We start from the raw sequence: 23,011 nt of genomic DNA on the forward strand, positions 1-23,011 counted from the left end.
TTAACGGATGAAGTATAATATTCCAATTTATTCTCGATGATGGCTTAAGAAAAATCTTGAGATATAGGTCGAATTCCATAAGAATCATTAAACGTTCCTCCCCAATATCTCTTATCTATCTCAGCATAATGACATACCTACTCTTCTATGGTGACACCCTAACTCTGAGTCTACTCCTAAAAGAAAATAAAATAAAAATCCTACAGCAGCATGGAAAGTAAAAGGAGGAGAAGTTAAAAGGAAGTTACCAGGTTGGAGTACCTATGTTAAGATCCTGTAAGAGAAAACAAAAGAAATTAGTTTCTAAAGTTATAAAGCTCTTACAAACCTTTAAAAAAATAAAAAATAAAAAAAATTAAAATTAAAATTAAAAAAAAAAGACAGAGGTTACCACTTTAGAGAGTCTAAGTCAAAATCCTACAAAACAAGAAAGTTAAGTTAGTTTCTAAAAATGAGAAAAATAAGAACATAATCCTAATGTTAGAGAATCCTAATCTTAACATAATTCTAAAACTAGTTAATTTCAAAAAAACGTAACCATCAGTCCCCAACAACGGCACCAAAAACTTGTTCACACCCCAAGTATAGGGTTGTGATGTAGTAATAAACTTGGTAAGACCGAGATCGAATCCACAGTGACTGAAACCGGTATGTAATCTAAAAATAACTAGAACTAGAAGTAGAATAAGATGAAATCTAAATCACGAGTAAATAGGAGAATAATGATGAATAATCAACTAAAAACTTGTAGAAATCAAAGGTAGGAAACTAGGGTGCCAAGGATCCACTTGTAGAGATCAAGGGGATCTACGCTTGATTCATGAACTCAACTAGATTCCGAGTCCCATCTTCATCCAGTTGGAAGATATACCATGAAAATCAATTCTGAACTTCTTTTGATCTAGTTTTCAAGAGATACGATTGGTGTAAATTAGAATGGATTCCATCACAAGACCATGCCTATGAGACAAAGTAAACAACAGAATTAAACCAATCTACAGCCAATCTGAGAGATGTATGAATGTTAGGAAGGATTCCGTCATCCAACCATGTCCAAGGGGCGATGGTGAATAACAGGGCTTCCTAACTGCATAATTACAATAATGAAAAGGAAATACTTAAAGCCATTGCGGATCTATTATAATTTCAATCACAACAAGCCATTAAAAACTAAAGACATTCCTTAAAATCAAACTAAATCAAAATCAGTTCAACTAGCATGAATCAAAGCTGTAGAGTCATCTCATACTCCACAAGCTTCACCTCTTAGCCCTAACTAAGAGGTTTGGCCCAACATAATGAGGTCAGAGCTCTCCAAAATTTAATTTTATTTTAAAAAAATTAAAAAATTAAAAAAAAAGAAAAGAAAAAGAAAAAAATCTAAAAACTAATCTCTCTCTCTCTCTCTCTCTCTCTCTCTCATTGCACTTCCCATCCAAAAGGCCCCTCTTTCTCTCACGTCTTTCTCCTATAAGCCCACCAAGGTCGGGCGGCTGGGAGCGTGGAGAGGTGAAGTCGGTGAAGGAACTATGTACGCAAAAGATAGCCAGTTGTACTCCTTTCGCAGCAAACAACTTGTGCCCACACAACCTGGGTTTTGGTGCTGTGAAAGAACCCGAACGGCAGATCTGAGCCGTCCAGTCTTCTTAAGCCTAGTCAGTCACACCTTGAGGCTAGTTTGGACGGTCCTGATGGACGGACCGACTGTCTCCTTAACTGTAGAACGGCCCTACAGCGATCGGTTCTCAAGTGCGCAACAAAGCCTGCACAACCATCCGTTGTGACGTTGGTGGGGCCCATGAGCAATGTTGGTTGAGAAATCCACGCCGTCTAATGAATTCCACTCAAAATTTTGGTCAGAAATGCATAGTTTTGGATCACCCTTGATGCGGCCCACTTGATTGATCTTGCGGCATAGTTCTGCCAGCCATCACACTTTGCATCCTCTTTCTGGCATTCCTCAGACTAAGAACAACTAGATCTGAGTTAAGGCCTCTTCTGATTTGAATGGACGGTTCGGATTGGACCAATAATCAGTGATTGGTGGCCCATCAAGATCGCTCGTAATGCTCTGTTCGAGCATTTTGCAGCACGCGAGGAGAAATTTGAATTTGGCTGGGATTTGCGGTCAAACGCTTTTTGACCGCTGTTATGGATTCAGTGCACTGTGAGTGCACTGCTTTCTGTGAACTCTCATCACGTGAAATAGGTCCCACCTTGATGTTTTCAAGAAATATGTTCCGTCCATCCGTCTTTTCATCCCATTTAAGCTGTTGAGACCAATTTTGAAGCATATCCAGATATCAAGTGGGCCCCAGAGTGATAATTCTTGGGCCGATCTATCCGTTGGGCCACTTCCACAGGGATCCAAGGGCTGAAATTCGACGTGTATGGTTAATTTATGTTCCTCAGGCTGTATATACAGATTCGAGCCAAACAAATGATGAAAATCCTGTGATCTTGCATTTTGGACGAATTTCAGGCCTCTTTCATGTGAATGACTTAGTTTTTCAAGGATCTCTGGCGTGTAAATTCATCGATCTTGGTCCCTTAAATTCCGTCCCTTGGCTTGTTGACTTCAGAGCATCAAATCCACACTTTTAGTACCCTTTTTCAATCCACGTTCGTAAATACACCTTGTATCACAAACACGATTAAAATAGACCATTAAACAGTATCATGTTCGTAAAAGCAGGTAATAACTAAGGTTTAATATACAATATTCGACCCTCAACAAAGCAATGGTATAAAAAGTTTGATTCTTTCGTGGTAAGTCAGAAATTTATGAGTGAATATGATCATTGTGTTTAATACAAAACACTAAGTAATGAAAAATTCATTATCTTGATTTTGTATATTGATGACATGTTGATCGCCAATCATAGCATGCCTAAAATCAATTTATTGAAGACTCGGTTATCAAGAACATTCGAGATGAAAAATTTAAAAGCTGCAAAGAGGGTTCACTGCATTAATATACACAGAGACAAGAAAATGAGTAGGCTTTGGTTATCTCAAAAGGAATATCTTGAAAAGGTATTGGTGAAGTATGGGATGGATAGGGCAATGCCAATTAGTGTTTCGCACGTAGGTCACTTTAAGTTTTCTTCTGAACAGTGTCCTAAAACCGATGCAAAAAAGTACAATGTATATCTTGTGCCTTATTCAAGCGTAGTTGCCAGGTTGATGTATGCCATGTTATGTACGACATTAGATATTTCACATGGGGTATATATGTCTAACCCTAAAAAGCAACACTAAGAAGCAATGAAATAGCTACTTCGATACATTCGAGGTACACAGGACTACGTCTTACTATCTGAGAAATCAGGGGCCAAGTTAGTAGGCTATGTGGATTCTAATTATTTAGGAAATTCGGATACTAGATGGTCGACTTACGGTTACTCGTTTGTTCTAGCAGGTGGAGCGATTAGTTAGATATCAAAGCTTCAATATATGGTGGTTCTTTTCACGACTGAAGCAAAGTATATGGCAATGACAAAAGCATTCAATGAAGGTGTTTGGTTGAGGGAGATTATAAATCAGTTAAGGCTTAGTAGGAGGTCATGTCGGTTAATTATGACAGTGAAAACGCAATCAATTAGGCTAAAAATTCTATTGATCACTCACGTACTAAACATATTGATGTTCGTTACCATTTTATCCGATAAGTGCTTGAGGAAGGAGGCATAACTCTAGAGAAAATTCACACGAGCGTGAATCCAGCTAACATGCTCATTTAGGTGATTCCCATAGAGAAGTTCAAGTTATGTGCAACTTCTCTAGGCTTGCTGAAGGTATAAATGGAAGATGGAGTATGCATGAGAAGCGGTGGTGGAGATATTATGCAAGGCAGAATTATAAATGAGGAAAAATAAGTAATAAAGATTATATATTGAAGACATGGTGGAGATTGTTATTGATGTCTTAAAATCTCAAAATCAACAAGCATGTCGATGATAGCTCGATGCCATCGAAGGTTGCTCAATGCCATCGAAAAAATCCAGAAAGTCCATGTTTAGTCGTTGGAACATTTTGGTGTTCTGCTCGATGATATCAATGGTATTCAATGCTATCAACAATTTGTTGATGCCATCGAAGTGTCATCGAAGGTGTCATCAAATGTGTGCGCAAAGTTACATAAAGTTGTGTCAATGCCGAATTTGTTTCCCATTTCAATTGTGTTTCCCATGCCGAATTTGTTTCCCATATATATATATATATATATATGTGTGTGTGTGTGTGTGTGTGTGTGTGTGTGTGTGTGTATATACACATACACATATACATACATACATATATATATATATGGGTGTAATCGGAAATAGGGTGTATCTCAAGAATTTCTAATTCATTTCAAAGGGTTTCAAGGGCTTGTAAGGGAGATTCGAGGCTTATTCGAATTGGGTAATCTCGATCTCTTGTAATTTTCTGCTTTCATAGTGTATTATTGTTGCTTTGTGACATAGTTTTTTTCCCGCAAGAGTTTTTCCACGTTAAATTCAAAGTGTTTGTGATTGGACTTGACTGTGCGATTGGAATACTTTGCTTGATTCATCTCAGTGTGCTTCTGCAATCACCTAATAGTAACATTTTAACCATTGAATTTATACTTTTTAGAACTTTATAATATCTCAATGGGAATTCTGGATAAGGTTTCGAAAATCTAGAATTTTACAAACTTTTATACTTTTATTCTTAAAAAAAATAAAATTGGCAATAATAAAAAGAACAATAAGAAAAGAGTATATATATTTTAAAGAAAATTTTACACATCCAAGGGTCGCCACCCTTTACAATTCGTCTGAGTTTTCTTACTGCTCTGCATGCTTAAGGAAAACCCTAACTAGCTACCCATTTAAAATTTTAAAGATGATGGGAGATCTAATACAACTAGCTTCCCTGAAATAATAACACTCGAGAAAAACAAAAAAGGCCTCAACAATAAAAGCTTCTCGAGTCTACAAAAAACACTTTCCCCTATTGCTAATCTTGTATGTCTCACTGTGATAAACATTCCTTGGGATTTTGAGACTAATCACATCACCTATCTCTCTGTACTAGTCTTGTAACTTTCCAGTAAGTCATCACACAGTGTACTCACAACATCCATAGCAACTACCACACCACTCTAGTCCTACTCCTTTGCAGCGTCTGAGAGTCTAAGATGACTCTTCCACTTCCATTAGCACTTATTCTATGCTAATCAACCCTTCCAAGAACTTTTAAGAATTTTTGAAAATGTAATCCCTAATTAGTAAATAACTTTATGGTCTTTTCTCCTGTGTTTATGGGTAATAGTTTAATTTCTTCAGTTGAATCAAATCCAAGTGATTAAATATCAAGGACTATATTAACATGCTCAGAACCAAGGACTCTTTAATTGCAACCTCCACCTAAATGGGCACGGAGAAATCTTCTTTCATGGATTATATGTTATACTATGAACAAGTTTCGTTAAAATCTATGGGTTATTAGATCCTCATGTGTGAAGGAACCTAATGGCTAAGCCCATTGGAATAGGGTCATGGGCCTTCTAAGATTTCACACGTAGGGTCCACTTAATTAACCAACACATGATAGGCCGGCCAGTATAATGTGGATCACTGCGAATAGGCCATTATAATATGGACCCACCATTCTACTAATAAAAAGATATAATCATATTAACTAAAGCTTAAGCCCAATTTGTTATGAAATGAAATTGGGCCACAAGTCGGTCAATCAAGGCAAGGATCATTCGACCAAACAGGCCCACTAAAGAAACCCAATAAGATGGACATCTTCTACACCCTATAATAAGAAAGAATGTTGATGTCCAACACACCTTAAGATCAGTCATAAAATAAATAGTTGTAAATGATATTCCTATGAATGACAATGGGACGAGTTGAGGCTGGACCTATCCGTCCGTGGCCCTAATTGAGCCGTTGGTGCCCTAGTCCTTGACTTATAAGGACAGAGAATAAAAAGGTGGGTCCCATATGGATGCACCCTCATTGTTATTCACTAGGTGGGTCCCATAATGTAGATGCTGTGGTAAAATATTATGCCGATTCACAAATTAACTGAGCCATAATAAGAAGATGGCTAGTTAAAATTGACCAGAATTTTTCTTAACTTTCCATTCGATTCGAACACTTCAACCCACCATTTAAGTGGGCAGGTCTGACTTTTGGGCCAAGGTAAGTTGATGGACAGACCCTCAAGATGGACGGGCTAGATTTCAGGCTTGTGTGCAACTAGAACTGGATTCCACATGCACTTTACTGCAACATGGAGCATGCAATGGGGCCCAGGCCAGGCCATTCATCATTTTCCCAGTTTCGGGTCAGGCTGGCCACTTCCCTGGGGCCATCACCACAAGAAAACTGGGTTTTACCGGTGGTCAAAACCCGCCGGCAAATCCTTTGCCCGCGGTCAGCTAACAGCCGGTAAAGCCTCAGTCAGCAAAGGTTTTACTGGCAGTAAGGACCTTTACTGACAGTTGTGCTACAAGCCGTACACTGTAAAAAGCTACGGATAAAATCCGTAGCTAAAGATAACTAGCCCTCAATACGACCGTAGCCACTGGTACCGTAGCTCTTTAAAACATAGCCATAAAGAAAATCTTTTTATCAAAAAAAGAAAACAAAAGAAAAGGTGACCCACATGTATCCTAGTTTTTTTTTTACCAGTCTAAACAGCTAACATACCTTGGTTAATGTCAATGATTTCCTTGTTGCCAATGATTGCCATTATTTCCAAGGAACAGGTTTCTTCTATCAATCTTTGGTGAGCTGTGTAGCAGTAAAAGGCATCAACACTAGTTAGCAGTTAAAATTAGCTCACACTCCAAATCACCATTCATTGTGTTCTGAGTGGCTGTGCCATGTAAAACACATATCCGACTTGAATTTACCTTGACATAATATAATAATGGCAGAGAAGAGGAAGCGTGCCAGTGTCACCTATTTGAAGATAAAGCAAGGAATTTGTAAGACAATAAATCACCATTCATTGTGTTCTGAGTGGCTGTGCCATGTAAAACACATAACCGACTTGAATTAACCTTGACATAATATAATAATGGCAGAGAAGAGGAAGCGTGCCAGTGTCACCTGTTTGAAGATAAAGCAGGGAATTTGTAAGACAATTAGAAACACTACATACACACACAAAAACAAAAAAGAAAAGATTCAAGGTCTAAGTCAGAAAATAGACAAAAAACAAAACAAAAATATAACTTTTTTCTATAGTAATACTATGACCATTGATTTTGGAGAAGTGGGGTCCATGTAGATATTCCAAACTGCTGATCTAATGGACCAATAGTGGATGGGACCAGACCAAACTTTTGCTATTCTAGGGGAAAATAAACTAGGTTACCTTTAAAACATCCATTGTCAATCCTTACAGATGCCTAAAGCTAAGAACACGAACTCGAACATGACTCCCTTGAACTTTTCATCCAGCTTGCAGACTTCCTCATCAACCACATCAGATATCCGAACCCGCAAAAGAAGAATCTTTACATTTTCAGCCTGGGTTGTAACAACAACACCAGAAGGATCTTTAAATATGAACCAATCACAATAAAAGAATGCGCTTCATCAGGATATTAAGAAATGCTAGAGAGGAAATTAAGAATTCAAAATTAATGCATGAATTGGTATGTAAATGTTATATTTACTTTTGCAATTGATGCAATATTTGAATATGGCCCATCATTTATATGATCTGGAATACACGAAGGGTGCAGCAGTCAGACAGAAACAAAAAAATTTATGATTTCTCATAATTTCATATGGAGAATCCAAAAAAACCAACAACAACAAGAAAACTTAATGTCTATGGAGAATCCAAAAAAAAAATAAAAAACAAATTTACAAAAAGGTATGACAGGAACTCTTACAACTTGCGGAGAATCCAATGACCGTACTGTCTACGGCCTTCTGAGGAGTCGGTGTTTCTTCCTGTTAAAAGAAAACAACCACAGTATAATAATCATCTTTCAGATATTAGAACCCATATTCAAAAACCAGGAAATAGCAAACGAGAAAAATACCCAATAGAAATTCCATGTTCATTTGATCAGTTCCATGCAATTTCACACACCCAATTCATCCAAAAAATCAGAAACATGACTTGTATGAACAACAGAAGCTCCTTCCATTCAATCAGTTCCATGGAATTCCATGAGTTCACCAAATACAATAACAGAATAACCATAATGATTTGAAGCAACCTACATAAGATACCGAGAAATCAAAGCTTACAAGAAAATACAGATTGGTAAAAATATAAATATACTAATGAAAACATGTGCACTTAGAAAACAACACAGGTTATAACAAAACCTCAATGAGATGGCTTCTTCTATTTGAGTCACCAAAAGAGGGGGGGAAATTGATTTCCTTTTAACAGTTACATAGAAAACTACACTCATAACCAACTCTAGATGGAAATTTATTTCCTTTTAACAGTTAGAGAATGATTGAAAGATTAAACCAAAACCAATCTAATGAAAGTGATGATATGACATTCAACCAAAAAAATAAAGTGCTAGAAGTGAAATTTCTTTTATTAGAATAATAAATGCATACAAAATATATATAATTTACTATTAAAACCACCTAGACCCAAACTGGACAGTACCTAGACCTGCTTTTTAATCAGGTCCTAAAGTTGAGACCTGAACCAGTCCCAATTGCTTAATGGGTCCCATAAATGAGACCCAGATGTATTAACATTGGGTTGGATTCATCAGATACCCATTGACAGCCACACATGCAATTGAGTGCAATATTAGCCACATACCAAGTTGGTGCAAAAACTCTCTTAATTGTACTCATGTCTGGTCTTCTCTAAGCCCAACCATGGAGATGTTTGCATACATCCGTTTGGCAAGCAATCTCAATTCGCAGATATGGTGGACCCCAGCACTGATTTCTGAGTAGGAAGCTTCTTCAGCCATTGGATGAGGGACACCCATTTGGATGTATATTCCATTGCCCCAACAGTAGGGTTGTTTTGAATCCAACAGCAGGCCACAGACAAATCCATCACCAGCAGTTAGGCCTGAGAATGGGAATTCTAGAATCAAGAAGCTGTATAGTTAAAACAAACATGTTCACTTGCTGCACAAAAAGAAAGGGAAAAAAAAAAAAGAAAAAAAGAAGACAATACAATGTGAATTTTAAAGACAAACATTAATTTATTCTTCAAGAGCTAATACAGGATTAGTTACAATCGAAGTGGTCAAGCAGATAAATTGGAAGATACATGGTAGAAAAGTCATCAGTAATACAGGCAATTACTGTGGCTATAGACAATAACCAAAAGAAGAGCTGAAAGAAAGCATTGACAACCATGCCTACCTTCTCCTTTTGTAGGATTTACTGACGGTTGTGCCAGCCGCCGCTTCAATGCGAGATTTACTGACGGTTGTGTTGGCCTGCCTGCCCAGCGTTGGCACTAAGATCTGTCCTAGCTGGGGATCAAACAATTTACTTAGATTCAGTAAAAAATGACTATACACCAAAACTGAGATGTTTGTCTCAGATGAAAAACAGACGAGATTTGCAACTGCTACCGTCCAAACCACCGCCTGCAATAGAACCTAAGGCCAGGATGGGATTTGTTGGATCCCACAAATGCATCAGATACAAACTCAAATTGATTCTCTGCATCTACATTCCACTGATATAAAACCTGTTGTGGATTTGGTAATAACCTAGATACTGCTGCAACCAAATAATCTGGACCACCCGACAGAGGACTTTTCACACATTTGAGTGTGAATCCATTACCCGAAAATGGTCCATTCACTGACCATTGGGTCATTCGAGCAGAGCAATTTTTACACCAGGGCTACTTTGCACTGGGATCCCACTGGATGATCAATCCAAATGATGCTGACATCATGCAGGTGGGCCCAATCATAGAGATTCAGGATGATACCGACTGTTAAGGGCCCGTTTGGCTGACACCTAAAATGAGTTCATTCCGTTTTAGTAAATCATAATTATGCACTGATCATAGGCAATCAGATGAGGAGGCTGGATATAGTATTAATTATGTATTAACTAAAATGAGATGGATTCAGTTTTCAGTCTTACCAAACAGACCCCAAGTATTTCATGAACATTGAAATGCAAAATTCAAATTAATAATAGATGCCTAAATTGAATAGTTTCCAAAATAAAATAAAAAATTAAGAAAAAAATCCATCGATCTAGCTCCCATTCATCCATGCCTAAAACCTGCAAAACAAAATAGCAAAAAGAACATACAATTGCCAATGCCAATGAAAAAAATAACATTTTAATCAAGTGCCTTGTAATCTTCAGTTTCAGTTTGATACACAATGGAAAATGAAAAGAATTTCCAGGAAATGAAATGGAGACTGAAGACCCATGCTTCGAGATGTAAATAGCAAATATGGGTGCAATAGAATGAAAACCTGAATACGTGTGCGTTGATAGCTTTGCAGCTTGAAGGTGGCCGTCGTTCGTTTTCTGGTTTGTTATCGGTCAGCTCAAGGCTTTGGGATAAATATTGCCCATGAGCAGCTCTAGACAGTTCCAGCTTCTGGATGAGTCTGTACAGGCTGCTGCTATTACTAGATCTACTGGTTCATTTTGATTATTTGTCCATGGTCCCTAGTAGCTTTTGAGATGGTTCATTTCAATCATATGGGCAGCAGGAATGGAGGATAAGTCTGTCTATTGTCTGGTACACAATAATGGCTATATGCAGAATTTTGATTCAGCTAGCTTGTTGAGCCTGCCTTCATGCTCAGGGTCCAGTCTCTTTGGATTGCTTTGTTGCTAGTTGTGGGCCTCTGGCCTTGGATTAGTTGTCTTAGGATCCCTGTCCGCTTGCTATTGGTTTTTCTAGTTTTGGAGTTGATGATTGTATGAGAATCTTGTTGAGGTACCTTTAGTTTTATTGGCCCTCCTTATATTTTCCTCTTATTATCAATTATTTTATGTAGTAAAAAAAGATATTCTAGGGGATTTTCCAGAATATCAAATGATGATAATGGAATTCTCCTATATATACAATATTACGAGAATGCCATGATCTATAAATCATTGCTTAGCATGTACTAAATTACATGAGAACTAAAATACAAAAATAATGCCATTTTGTAGAAATCTAGAGAAAAACTTATTTTCTTTGGAAGTGGTAAATGTATGAATGAAGAAATGTACAAAGCAATAGGTCAACATTTTTTAAAATTTTGACCTCAGTTCTTGATGTTGTTCTTACATGAATGACTGCATTGACAATGAACATTTAGTGTATTTGGATTTTTGTATGAGCTTCTTGGATGTATGTCACATATTCTCTTTCATGCATTAACACGTTGCATAAATGAGTCAATGCGCCTCTACCCACATCCTCCTGTTGGTTGCATGCATTTACCTTTAAGTTAGTGTCTGATGCTCTCTTTCTCTTGACACTTTTCTTCTTGGTTTTGATAAGTGTCTCCTTTGGAAGTTTACCCAAAACTCAAGGGAGAAACAAGGTTCTTTCTTTGCCTTTCCATCAAAGCTCATTTTATTGTCAGTTCATGACTTCACTCTCATCTATTTTACTTATAGGAATGCTAATTCTAGCACCTCGCACATGGAATCAAGTTATACTTATAGGATCCTACATTTTCTACTGATGTTTCTCAATTTCTTTTATTCAAAGATAAACCAATGCCACCCTAGCAATCATTAGTTTGCAAGAATATTTGTATATATACATATGACATATACACAACAAAGTATATATCAGCCTAAGAGTACTTTTATAATTATTGAGTATATAATACATCATCTCACCCTAATTAAGGTTCTTGAGCATTCTACAAAAAAGTTCCAATTACTTCCATGTTCTACCACACTCAACTACGTACATATATGAGGTTTCCTAGCCCTACATGCACACCTCTGGAAATGGAAACATGTGCAAACCTGGAATATATGTAGGACATCTTAGAGTTGAATTGGAACCCAACATCTAGATAACCTGGTCAAGATTACCAGCCAGACATTTGAGCCAGCTCATGTACAAGGTGGGTCCCACCTAAAATGTGGCTAAAATTTCTTACATGTGATTTGGGCGCAGTTTTATCTTGTTGAAATGGTGCGTGTGGGTAGCAAACCTCTATGTATGGGCTTAATTGATTTTTTAAAAGGAAAAAAGAAAAAATTTAATTCTATTAGTCTAACGACCTCCTTATTTCCAAATAAATAAAGATCTTTATTCTTTAATTTTTATGAGATCAGTATCAGACATAAGTCTTATCTATCACCAAAAAAGAAAAAGACAAAAGAAAAAGAACAAAAGATATCCAGATTCTTGAAGTGGGTTTGTTTGTGCCAAACAAATTTAACTGTCCACAAATTAGATTCTTCTCCATTGTAGGTATTGTATTTAATTGTAAACTTTTGGATGATTCTTTGCTTTCTAGTAATTCAATTTAAATTCATAAAAGATCTATGATGGCGAATGGTGTCTTCTACCAAATACTGTAGTTAAGAGCAGGGTTGCAGAAGACAAGGTTCTTTGTTTTTTTTTTTTTTTTTTTGAAAAAAGTTGTTGAAATGTGGGTTACAGTCAGTCTGGGACAAGGTTTCCTCTCTTTACAAGCGTTGCAGAAATTTTGATTGTTACTGAGAAAGAAGAAACAATAGACATGAACAATCAGTTTCTGTGGTAAAATCATATTTATAAGCAGCTTGTATAACCAATAGTAGGTGGACCGTGTTTAAGAAATGGGGCGTATTAAACAATCGTAGTGGTCAATTTTACGAACAGGATTTTGACCGTTGGTTATTTCTTTGATGGATGACCGGGATCGTCTGAATTGTGTAATTTGATTCTCTTGCCATGAGAAGTTGGAGACATACGACGGTTTGGATCAATCGATCAATTAATTTATATTAGAGACCGGAAGATGATGCTTCAGTAGATAGACGGTCTGGATTGATATACCTGATAAACTGAAACATAAGGCCAATCAAATATATGGTCCTGATTGAAAAGTCTCCCAGAAATACCTATGTGGAGCCCACATAATGAGTTGGATAGCATTAATTATCAAGGAGGGCCCCAATAAAATTCTGATGTGGTGTAGCCCACTTCAGTTTTCGAACGGCTTGATTTTTGTGCTCAAGCCCTATCATGAGTTGGCGCGAAAGATGGACGGTGGATTTCGCACGCACATGAGAGTGGGACCCACAAAGATTTTTATTGCACGCGCTCCCTTATTTCAGGAAATACGGCCCGTAAGTCGCTTTTTAAAACAAAGGAGAAACGAAACTGAGAAAAGCGAAGAAATGATACGGCAGAGCTGTATTTTAGTGTAGCCCTCTATTCACAGTACACGTGGCAATGACACATTTCATTTTGAATGTTCATTTAGTAATTTCTATTATGGATGGCTCCAGGTTCAAAATACGAATAAATTGGATGATCATATCCGTCCGATTGGTGGTCTTCAAAGTAACGATTGAGAATTATAATTGCGGATGGCCGCAGTTTAATGATGGCTGGGATTGTTTGATATGAGTGATTCTTCAATCTGGGCTATCATGATGGGAAGGATAAGATGGATGGTCGATATTCGTACATCACCCGTCATGATCTATAACATTCCATTGTGGCCACTACCATAATATCTTATCTCTATACAGTAGATGCACAAATCCAGACCATCCATCCAGAGGGGCCCTGTCAGTGCATGCCGTAGAACCTTCTCGACCCGTATTTCCTGAAATAGGGGAGCGCGTGCAATAAAAATCTCTGTGGGTCCCACTCTCATGTGCATGCGAAATCCACCGTCCATCTTTCGCGCCAACTCATGATAGGGCTTGAGCACAAAAATTAGGCCGTTCGAAAACTGAAGTGGGCTACACCACATCAGAATCTTACTGGAGCTCCCCCTGATAGTTAATTCTATCCAACTCATTATGCAGGCCCCACAGGTATTTCTAGGAGACTTTTCAATCAGGACCATATATCTGATTGCCCTTATGTTTCAGTTTATCAGGTATATCAATCCAGACCGTCTATCTACTGAAGCATCATCTTCTAGTCTCTAATATAAATTAATTGATCGATTGATCCAAACCGTCGTATGTCTCCAACTTCTCATGGCAAGAGAATCAAATTACACAATTCAGACGATCCCAGTGATCCATCAAAGAAATAACCAACGGTCAAAATTCAGTTCGTAAAATTGACCACTACGATTGTCTAATACGCCCCATTTCTTAAACACGGTCCATCTACTATAGATCCCATATCTATATAATCCCAGTGTATCCTAATTACAGTAGGTGGATTGTATACTTTGTCGCAGACCACGCTTGCAAACCTAGGCATAATGTATCATGTTTTAAATGGGATTTCTTTCTCATTTGTTACTCTATTAGGCAACCAATGCCCCAGTTCTCTGTTTCAAGGTCAAAAGTCAATAAGAGTCTTCTCGATTTGTTTGGCAATTCTAACCATACCATCTGTGGCTTGGAAAAGGGATGGCTATAAATGACCAGACCAAATTAAAGATGAATTGGAGAATCTAAACAATGTGATTTTTGCAGGGTAGCCCTTGAAATGTCTATTGGAGTTAATTGGACAATTCAGATTGATTTTTTGCACTGTCCAAGCGTATTGATGCAACTAGGACCACTATAGCTTATAGTGGTTTGATAGCACTAGCTCATTTCTCATACATATGCTGAGGATATGGTCCTTGACTCCTTGCTAGAGACATACATCTTTTGCACACTTTTTCCTCCTACGTTCTTGCTACTTTCTTGTATGCATTAACTAATGCTTTTGGTATTTGGGATATCTGAACACAGAAATTATGAACTGAGTAAACTGAAATTTAAATTAGAGAAATGATCCATTGCTCCCACATCTCTACAAATCATGTGCTCCCAATTGCATATGGCTACCTAGACAAAGCAATCCCATTTTTCAGCTAATGCAGTAGCAATTTTTACAAGAGATATGCTGAAGGAGACACTACAAGAAGTACAAATGTATCAAGCTTAACACATATCAAGGCAAATCTAAACCCAAAAAAGCAATGAAACAATCATACAAGAGATATGCTGAAGGAGAAACTACAAGAAGCAGCTTTTCCTTTGCAACAATTTCCAAGAAACACTTTTTCCTCATTTTTTTTTTCCATGAAGCCAAACTGGCCCTAATAAAAAAATTAGCGAGGATTGTTTTTCACAATTCTAGCCTCAGGATTACAAAAAATCTAGATGGCCACAGGTTTTCCGGGGGGATCTATTTTTGAATCATAAGAGGGGCTGGCATGTACATGTTTTAGGAAATGTACTGCCAAATGTCCTAATTATCAGTATGGTATCATGTATCACTGAGCTCTGAAACTGATTTATCATCACCGGACATGTATAACATACTACCCCATCAGTGTCCCTTATCTTTTGCTAAAAAATCCCAGAAGTATCCAGTAATTTCAGAGGAACAGGGAACATTATTTTTAGCATGAATTTATCATAGATGACATTATTGAAAAAATGTTGGAAAAGGAAATATCAGAAGTTTCGGATCCACACTACATTAGGCAAAGCATATAAAAGGACATGTCCATGATGGATCACCTTATCTGCAGCATAGTTCTTTCCAATTGCTGTATCCTGTAATATTCGAGCAGCCACATGAAAATTAAATGTGGCAGTCGTTGCAGATATAAACATACTAGATGATGGGTAAAAGAATATACGTGAAGGCCTACATGACAGGAAATGTGGGTCCGGGTCTCCCAGTTCAATGGTGTCCTTCCTGCACCTCTATTGCCTGTCAAAAGAAAGAGAAGACCAATCAGAAAAATGCTTATGTTTTCCTTCCCATGTTGAAGGATGGTCATTCCCAAAGCTTTTCCATTTTTTTGAACTGAGAGGAGAGCAAAATGCCAGTGTTTCATTGACCTTTCAGATGTAAGGTTGTTAGGCAGAAGCTTGGGTAACAGAAATGGTACTATGAAAGCTCCTTGTCTACCTGTTTCTGCCCCAAATCAATATTCATGCCACTGCAGCAACATAAATGTAAATGGGCTTTATGTCTGAAGAACAACCATGAGTGCGTGGATAAACCAAAATTATTTACATAAACCGATCTGACCATCACATAGGAGAAAAATTCCTATGATCTAGACTGTCCTAACCATTCATCGCCTGCCCAAAGAATTTACAGGAAGCAGTAAAAAAAACAAACAAACAAACAAAGCATTGCAGATTTTTTAAGCCCCTGGCCCGTCACCATCATCAATAGGAGTCCATATCAATAGCATCACTCACAAACCACAAAATGAGATGATATAGATGGCTTATTAACTTGAAAGTACACAGGATGGTTCCTATTTATGTAAGACGGAAATAATAAATCTGTTTTCAGATAGAACTGTAGCCAAGTCCAGCTCATGGTTAAAGAATCCAAACCACTGATATGATGGGCCTTGCTGTGGATGACCCCTGAGCTGAAAATCACTCACTCGGGGAAATCTTTTCCAACAAATAGATGGTTTTAGGAAAGAAAATCAGAAATGGTTCACATTCAACCGAAAGAACAGCTAGGGTCTTCCAATTCGAGGAATCATTGGTGGATGGACCATCCGCAGTGAGACCTATCCCATTAACCATAGTACCACTCAACCATAGCACAGATCAAGAGACAGATCCCTGCGATGACGTGCCAGATCCCTGTCCCATACAGTAATGCCTATTAATCTTGATTTTCAACTAAAAAACAGTGCCAGATTCAGTGCAGAAAACAGAAAAATTAGGGCAGAGATGGGAAAATCATCTGCTTATGATGGAAACGAAGGAAGATCAAGATCTCACAGAAAGCGAGCGAATTGAGCTAGGTTTTTTTTTTTTTTTTTGTTTTTTACCAACTCCTCCGATCTCCGCCGTGGAGATGAAGGAACGATAGTGGAGAGAGGATTCGTGTGAGAGAGGAAGGCCACTAGGGAGAATATTCGTGTGAGAGAGGATTCGTCTATATTCGTTTATATAGCAACACTTGAAACTTCAAAGAGTGAGAGGAGAGCGAGCGGAGAGGGAGAGGGAGAGGGAAAGGGAGAGCGTGTAAGAGGTAGAGGGCCGGAGAGGCAGAGAGAGGGAGAGAGATGGAGAGGGAGAGCACGCGAGATAGAGAGAGAGAGAGAGCGAGCGAGCGAGAGAGAGAGAGAGAGAGAGAGAGAGAGAGAGAGCGTGCGAGAGGGAGAGGGAGAGGGAAGGAGAGCGTGAGACAGTGGAGAAGGAGAGGGAAGGAGAGCCTGAGACAGTGGAGAAGGAGCGACGGCGCAAATGGCTAGGGTTTTTTTTTTTTTTAGTACAAAGGGACTCTTTGGCCGCAGCAAAACAGGCTGCGGGCAAAGGATAAGTCTATCGGTCGGCTAAGCCCTACTTTGTTGTAGTGCAGCGGGCAAAGGATAAGCCTATCGGTCGGCTAAGCCCTACTTTGCTGTAGTGCATGTTTAGGGCCATGCCTTGACTCTCCAGGTTTGAGCCGCTTGGGTGGCTATTCTTTTTGCACACGGAGTTGTATTTGGCTAACTCTCGTCCCCTTAAGTCTACAATTTCTGCTCTCTTCTATATTACCATCCACATGACATATCTTCAAGTTGATCTTGGCCGTTGATCTTGTTGGTCACCACGTTGATGAACGATAGCTAAAAAAAGGTGACGTGGAGGCTTCATGTTATCTGATATGAGCAATTTTCATCCACCGAAGTTGGACTCTAGTCTGTTTTCTTGCTGATGCCATGACTAATATAGAAGATAGTCCTGTGACTTTTGGCAGTGCTGCTTAAGTACGTGGTGGCCCACTAGATTAATGATTCCTATCATCAATAACTTGTGACACGTGTCTGGTGTAGAAGGGACACAGGATTCGGTAGTGATCCCTCCACTACCCACCTCAGTACTTGGGGAATGATGTAAAAGCTCCGTGGATCTTACCATGATGTGTGTGTTTTATCCACGCGCGCCATCCATCCATTTTGCCGATTAAGATAATGAGCACAGAAATGAGTAGGAAGCAACAGTGATTGAACGCCCACCACTGTAAACTTCTGTGTGCCACTGTAATGTTTATTTGCCATCCAACCGGTTGGTTATGTCATGTAGACCTGGATGAAGGGAAAACAAAAATATAAGCTTGATATAGTGATATCGGCATGAGATTTGAGTCCGCCTCATTTTTGAGCCCATGCCACTCATTTTTGTGGCACACTTATGTGAACTAATAAGATGTCGGCATATGTTCCACCACGTGTTTAATAATGATGAAATCTTGCAAGTGCTAGAAGATATCTTATGCCCCCACCTCATTTGGAGACACGCCTGTTAAAAGAAAAGTAATACGTAACTATAGGCATGTTTGCATATAAGACAAAGTGATGAATGACATGAAACTTTAATTCATGTGGCATGTGTGAATGCGGAGCATACTCGACAAGGATATAAAAGACCCGTCAAGACAAGAATCTTACCACAAATCCGAATATGCTCAGCAAGGCCACTCACACAATCATTCTGAAATGGGAGATCTTCTTAAGGACGATTGATGCTCTCTCGACGATTACAAAGATTGAAGAATTAGATTATTATCAGAGTGGATGGAAACCAATGGATTCAAAATCAATCTAGGTTTAGTGAGACTAATCTTATAAGATCTAAGGATCTATACGGTCACGCTGGCAAGAGATCTAAAAATGGTTTTTGATCTCCAAAGATGTCTTAAGCTAGGTAGGGATGATAAGAAAACAATTGTGCGTGGTAATTGTCAAGAATCCTGAATTAGCAAAGAAACCCGACGAGGGTTTCGCCACCTCTTTAAGCTATAAAAGGAGTAAGCGATAAAGAGCTTTAGGCCCACGCTAAACACAATCTATCTATACAGCGTAACCTGACCTTTATCTCGATTTTTAGTTCCTCCACTTCTATCTAGCCACGCTGCAGAAGTATGAGGTTTAGGTTTGCTTACATCTCTAATATTAAGCGTCATCATTGCAGTACGCTTAATAGTAGCATAAATATCCACGACTTTCTGTCGTTAGATCCCAATCAACCAAATCCTTAGAAGATCAATCATTGGTTATATCCTGCTGACCAATCCGCCTTGATTGTTTGTCCAACAGGCATTCGAACGTATTTATCCTTTGTTTATTTCTCTACTTTATTTAGTTTATCTGTCGATTGTATTAAGCATCAAATATACATCAATAAAATCAGAATTTTTAACCCCTTTAGTTTTAAATATATCCATCTCCATTCCATTGAGAAATACAAAGGTTGCAACCATTGGTGAAACAAAAGTCCTTAACGTAAGCAAAAAAGAATCCATTTGGAAGGACTAATCCCTACCCTTCCCAAATCGCCTAAGTATTGTAACCATCGGTGGTTGAGACGGCGGTTGAGTCCTTAAATTCGTTGTTAATCAATCAATCTCAGCGTAGGGGACACCAAAGTTCAATTAAACTTGAGTAAAGTACAACTATGGCACACTCTCACTAACCAGTATCGAGGCGGGCACTAGAGGGGTCACTACTAAATCTGAATCCTTGGTGAAAACAAAATGTCAGTAATATTAATGTCGGAGCTGCGGGTGATTTCGGTCATCAATCTATTTAGTGGGGCTCACATGGGCACGGGATGGCAAAAAAAATCACAACTGATATAACAAAATCAGTGTTTGCTAAAGGAATGCTTACAATGAGTTTTAGGACCACATGGATTTTTGAATTTAAACCATTAACATGATGGCCCATAAATCAACATGTTAAATGATGATTACCTAATTTCGAAGGATCTCATATATCTGACCATGAGAATTTTCATCTTCAATCACATGCCTGGATGATCTGCCATGATGTGGACTTATGAATTGAAAATAAATGTATCATATTTATTATAATTGAAAAGGTTTTATCAATGATCTAGTCTGTACGTCTAGTAGTCATACCGTCTCACTTTAGATTATCAGTTCCATACAAATATCACTTTCATTAGATGTTCTTTACTATCCAACCAATGGCTAGGAAAATGGATGGTTGATATTGATTGTTATTGCTACCAATTTAGTCGAATTGGACCGCTTGTGTGATTGAGGGCCTAGATTGGGTTTTCCTGTGTGAGTAAACTAACCCGACACCCATACCTTCTTCAATATATGTTAATGGAATTTTATTACCCAAACCAACAACATGTTGCAAGTACAAAAAGAATTAGGTCCATTACAATATGCCAAGTTTCTTAAGTTATGCCAACCTGAAATAACAAAAAAATCACGTAAAAAATATACTTAGGCAATTTGCTTAACATTTATTACATACTCTACATCCTCAAATTTCTGGTTTATTATTTTTGTGCGTCTTGCAACCTGCTCAAAACATGAATAAAAATACATGTAAGGTCGAACAACATACCATGTATTCATAATCACAACAATAGGAAACACTCTTAAAGATTACCTAAAGAGGTTGCTCCTCATCATTTGTTTATCAGAAACAAGATCCCACTAGCTGGGTGCAACTCACCTAGTGTCTGACTCTTTTATTCTTATTATTTAAATGAAACAAAATCTTCCTATTTAAAAAATTTTATAATGCAAATAGAGGGGTAAATGCTAAGAAAAGCCCATAAACAACCAAACTGAAATGTTAGAATGGATTCTCTAATGATGTTTTGGATCTCCTTATTTAGTACACACCGTAAAAAAATGCAACCAGGAAATAACTTGGATTTAACTGAGTATGAACCATTTTTTGCTTCCTCTTCTCATGGACGGATGGAAGATAAACCTGAAATGAATTTTTAGTTTAAGAATTCACTGCAAAAATAATATTTTTAGGTGGGATAAGGAACTACAAACACTTCAGATTAAGGAACTACTTGAATTTTTCACACTATAGATTGAAGCCTACAACTAACTAAAAATAATTACATCAGTAAAATATAGGGTTCTGGTAAAGAGGTTTGCCTAAATAGATCCCTACATATTGCAATAAGATATGTTGGGACTCTAACCATTGGATTTGGGTGTTTCTCAATGACCCAAACTGTTTATTGATAGGGCTCCCCATGGATGCAACATGTCTGGGAAAACTATCAGATTGAATATTTCAACACTTTGATTAAATAATGGGTATGACTTTCCACTGTAAAAAGATTCAGTTGTATAAACGGTTTGAATCATTGGAAGGTGACCCAGATTTGAAGGCTAAAGTCCCATACATATTGCAGTATGTCAAGATATATTTAATAAAATGTCTCTTGTAAGAGATTTCAACTCGCGTGAACGGATTTTCAATCAAAACATATAATATATCTCATATACACTTATATATGTGTGTTTGTATATATGTAAAAGAAACGATCACATACATGCATGTTCACTTTCACATGTGGCCCTATATTTCAAACAGCATGTCAAGGTCTTGGACATCCACGCTGCACAAAATGTTAGCCACACCATGAAGATCTGAGGGATGAAAATCAGGCAAACCCGCTTATAGGTGGGCCACACCATGCAATGAGCTAAATCACTGATTGTCCATTTATTTTAATCGAATCTTATTAAGATTTTGGTTCTTGCCAAGAAGATATATCATGAAAAAAGCATAAACTGGTGGACTGCAATTATTACATGCCATGGGAATAACAGATCGTCACATAGAAGAAGAAAATTTGGGAATGAAGATTAGAAAGTAAGTAACAAAAGGTTAAATATTATTCGACTGAGTTATTCGAAGGTGTTTACAAGATGACAGGCAAACATCTATTTTGGCATGTAATCTGTCGTGTGCTCTAATTTCAGTTATGCCATTCAGATATTTCCACTAATACAAAGAAAATTGAAAAAGCAAAAAATCATACATGCTTATGTCCCAAAATTAGAATGCAAAACATGAAAATATTTTATAGTAAAGAGGCCACCTATATAGCCTATCACTCCCCGGCGCACAAGACCTAACATCTGATGTAGGGATGGACGTGATGACGTTGATCAATGTGATGAGGTTGAGCACTATCCTCCTCAGGGGATGATTACTTTGAGTCCACGAAGCTTCTCTGGACTCAGAGATTCCTCGAATCCATGAGGACAATAGAAAATAGAAATAAATTCAAAATTAAATTGATTGATGATAAAAATGAATTTACAATCCTTCAAATAGTGATATCAAACATAGGAAGAAGTTTCAGAATCAAACTCCAACTCAAACTCCCTAAAAAACATGACTTACTATAAATAGTAAGTTATTTATAGAGGGTCATGATTTCTACTGGACTTCATGGTTTTCGGCCAAAAATATTAAGTGTTCGATTTGGCTTAACCATGTTATTCTCTTAATTTTTCTAAGCCCTTTTCATGTTGGGCATGACTCTTAAAGCTCAAAGGATCAAGAGTTATGATTGAACTAAAAGTTACTATAAATAGTAAAAATGAAATTAAATTGGACTTTCGACTGTGGATCTGATGGAATCTCACAAATCCGGCATGGGCAACCTGGAAAAGCAGGATTGGTTGGCTAAAGTAGCTTCTCCTACCCCAAAATCATATATGGTAGGTTGAATAACGTATTCCGATTTACAAGATACGCCTACTTTAGGGTTCTAACGATCCTGATCACTTTCGCCTCTAATCGGGCCTTCTCTGGTCCATCTTGGCCATGAAAGTGTCTGCGACCCACTCTACATCAACATCTTAACTTACTATGATGTTAAAGTAAATATTTAAGCCCATAAAATATATAGATATAAGTGACAAGCCATGTTCTATAAATAAACAATGTTCAACTAAACCTGCAAGATAATGACAAGATAATACCTAACAAAAACATGGCAATGACTTGTGGAAAATGTTGAGTTTTGTGTTCTTAATGTCAACAAAATGTTTTCTCTTTTATGATTGATGAAAACCTTATACTGAAACAAAGATGTGGAAATGAATCCCCGATACAAAGCATATATCATTGCACCCC

At 37.8% G+C, this 23,011-nt stretch overlaps 1 protein-coding gene across 2 annotated transcripts; it reads right to left on the reverse strand.

Moving 5' to 3' along the window:
• Positions 1-8,046: 8,046 nt before the first annotated feature.
• On the reverse strand, positions 8,047-15,817 carry LOC131246236 (serine/threonine-protein kinase-like protein CCR1). Of its 2 annotated transcripts, XM_058246160.1 has the most exons (4): positions 15,627-15,817; positions 9,360-9,472; positions 8,800-9,089; positions 8,047-8,227 (listed from the first exon to the last, which is right to left on the reverse strand). In XM_058246160.1, exons 1-3 carry the CDS (start codon positions 15,720-15,722, stop codon positions 8,831-8,833), a joined length of 468 nt encoding a protein of 155 aa, XP_058102143.1. In that variant the 5' UTR covers positions 15,723-15,817; the 3' UTR covers positions 8,047-8,227; positions 8,800-8,830. The 2 variants fall into 2 exon arrangements, with proteins under 2 accessions (XP_058102143.1, XP_058102144.1); XM_058246161.1 differs by lacking the exon at positions 8,800-9,089 and having other exon boundaries at positions 15,627-15,816.
• Between the last annotated feature and the right edge of the window lie 7,194 nt (positions 15,818-23,011).

This window comes from Magnolia sinica, chromosome 5 (assembly GCF_029962835.1).
Source record: "Magnolia sinica isolate HGM2019 chromosome 5, MsV1, whole genome shotgun sequence".
Lineage (NCBI taxonomy): Eukaryota > Viridiplantae > Streptophyta > Magnoliopsida > Magnoliales > Magnoliaceae > Magnolia > Magnolia sinica.

Bases quoted from the DNA above. Each gene is read 5' to 3' on its own strand.
- LOC131246236 (XM_058246160.1), bottom strand. From the start codon at position 15,722: ATGTTTATATCTGCAACGACTGCCACATTTAATTTTCATGTGGCTGCT. The intron at 9,473-15,626 runs GTGATCCATCAT...TTTGATCCCCAG, and splicing joins AGAACTATGCTGCAGATAAG to CTAGGACAGATCTTAGTGCC. The intron at 9,090-9,359 runs GTAGGCATGGTT...TTAACTATACAG, and splicing joins AAATCCTACAAAAGGAGAAG to CTTCTTGATTCTAGAATTCC.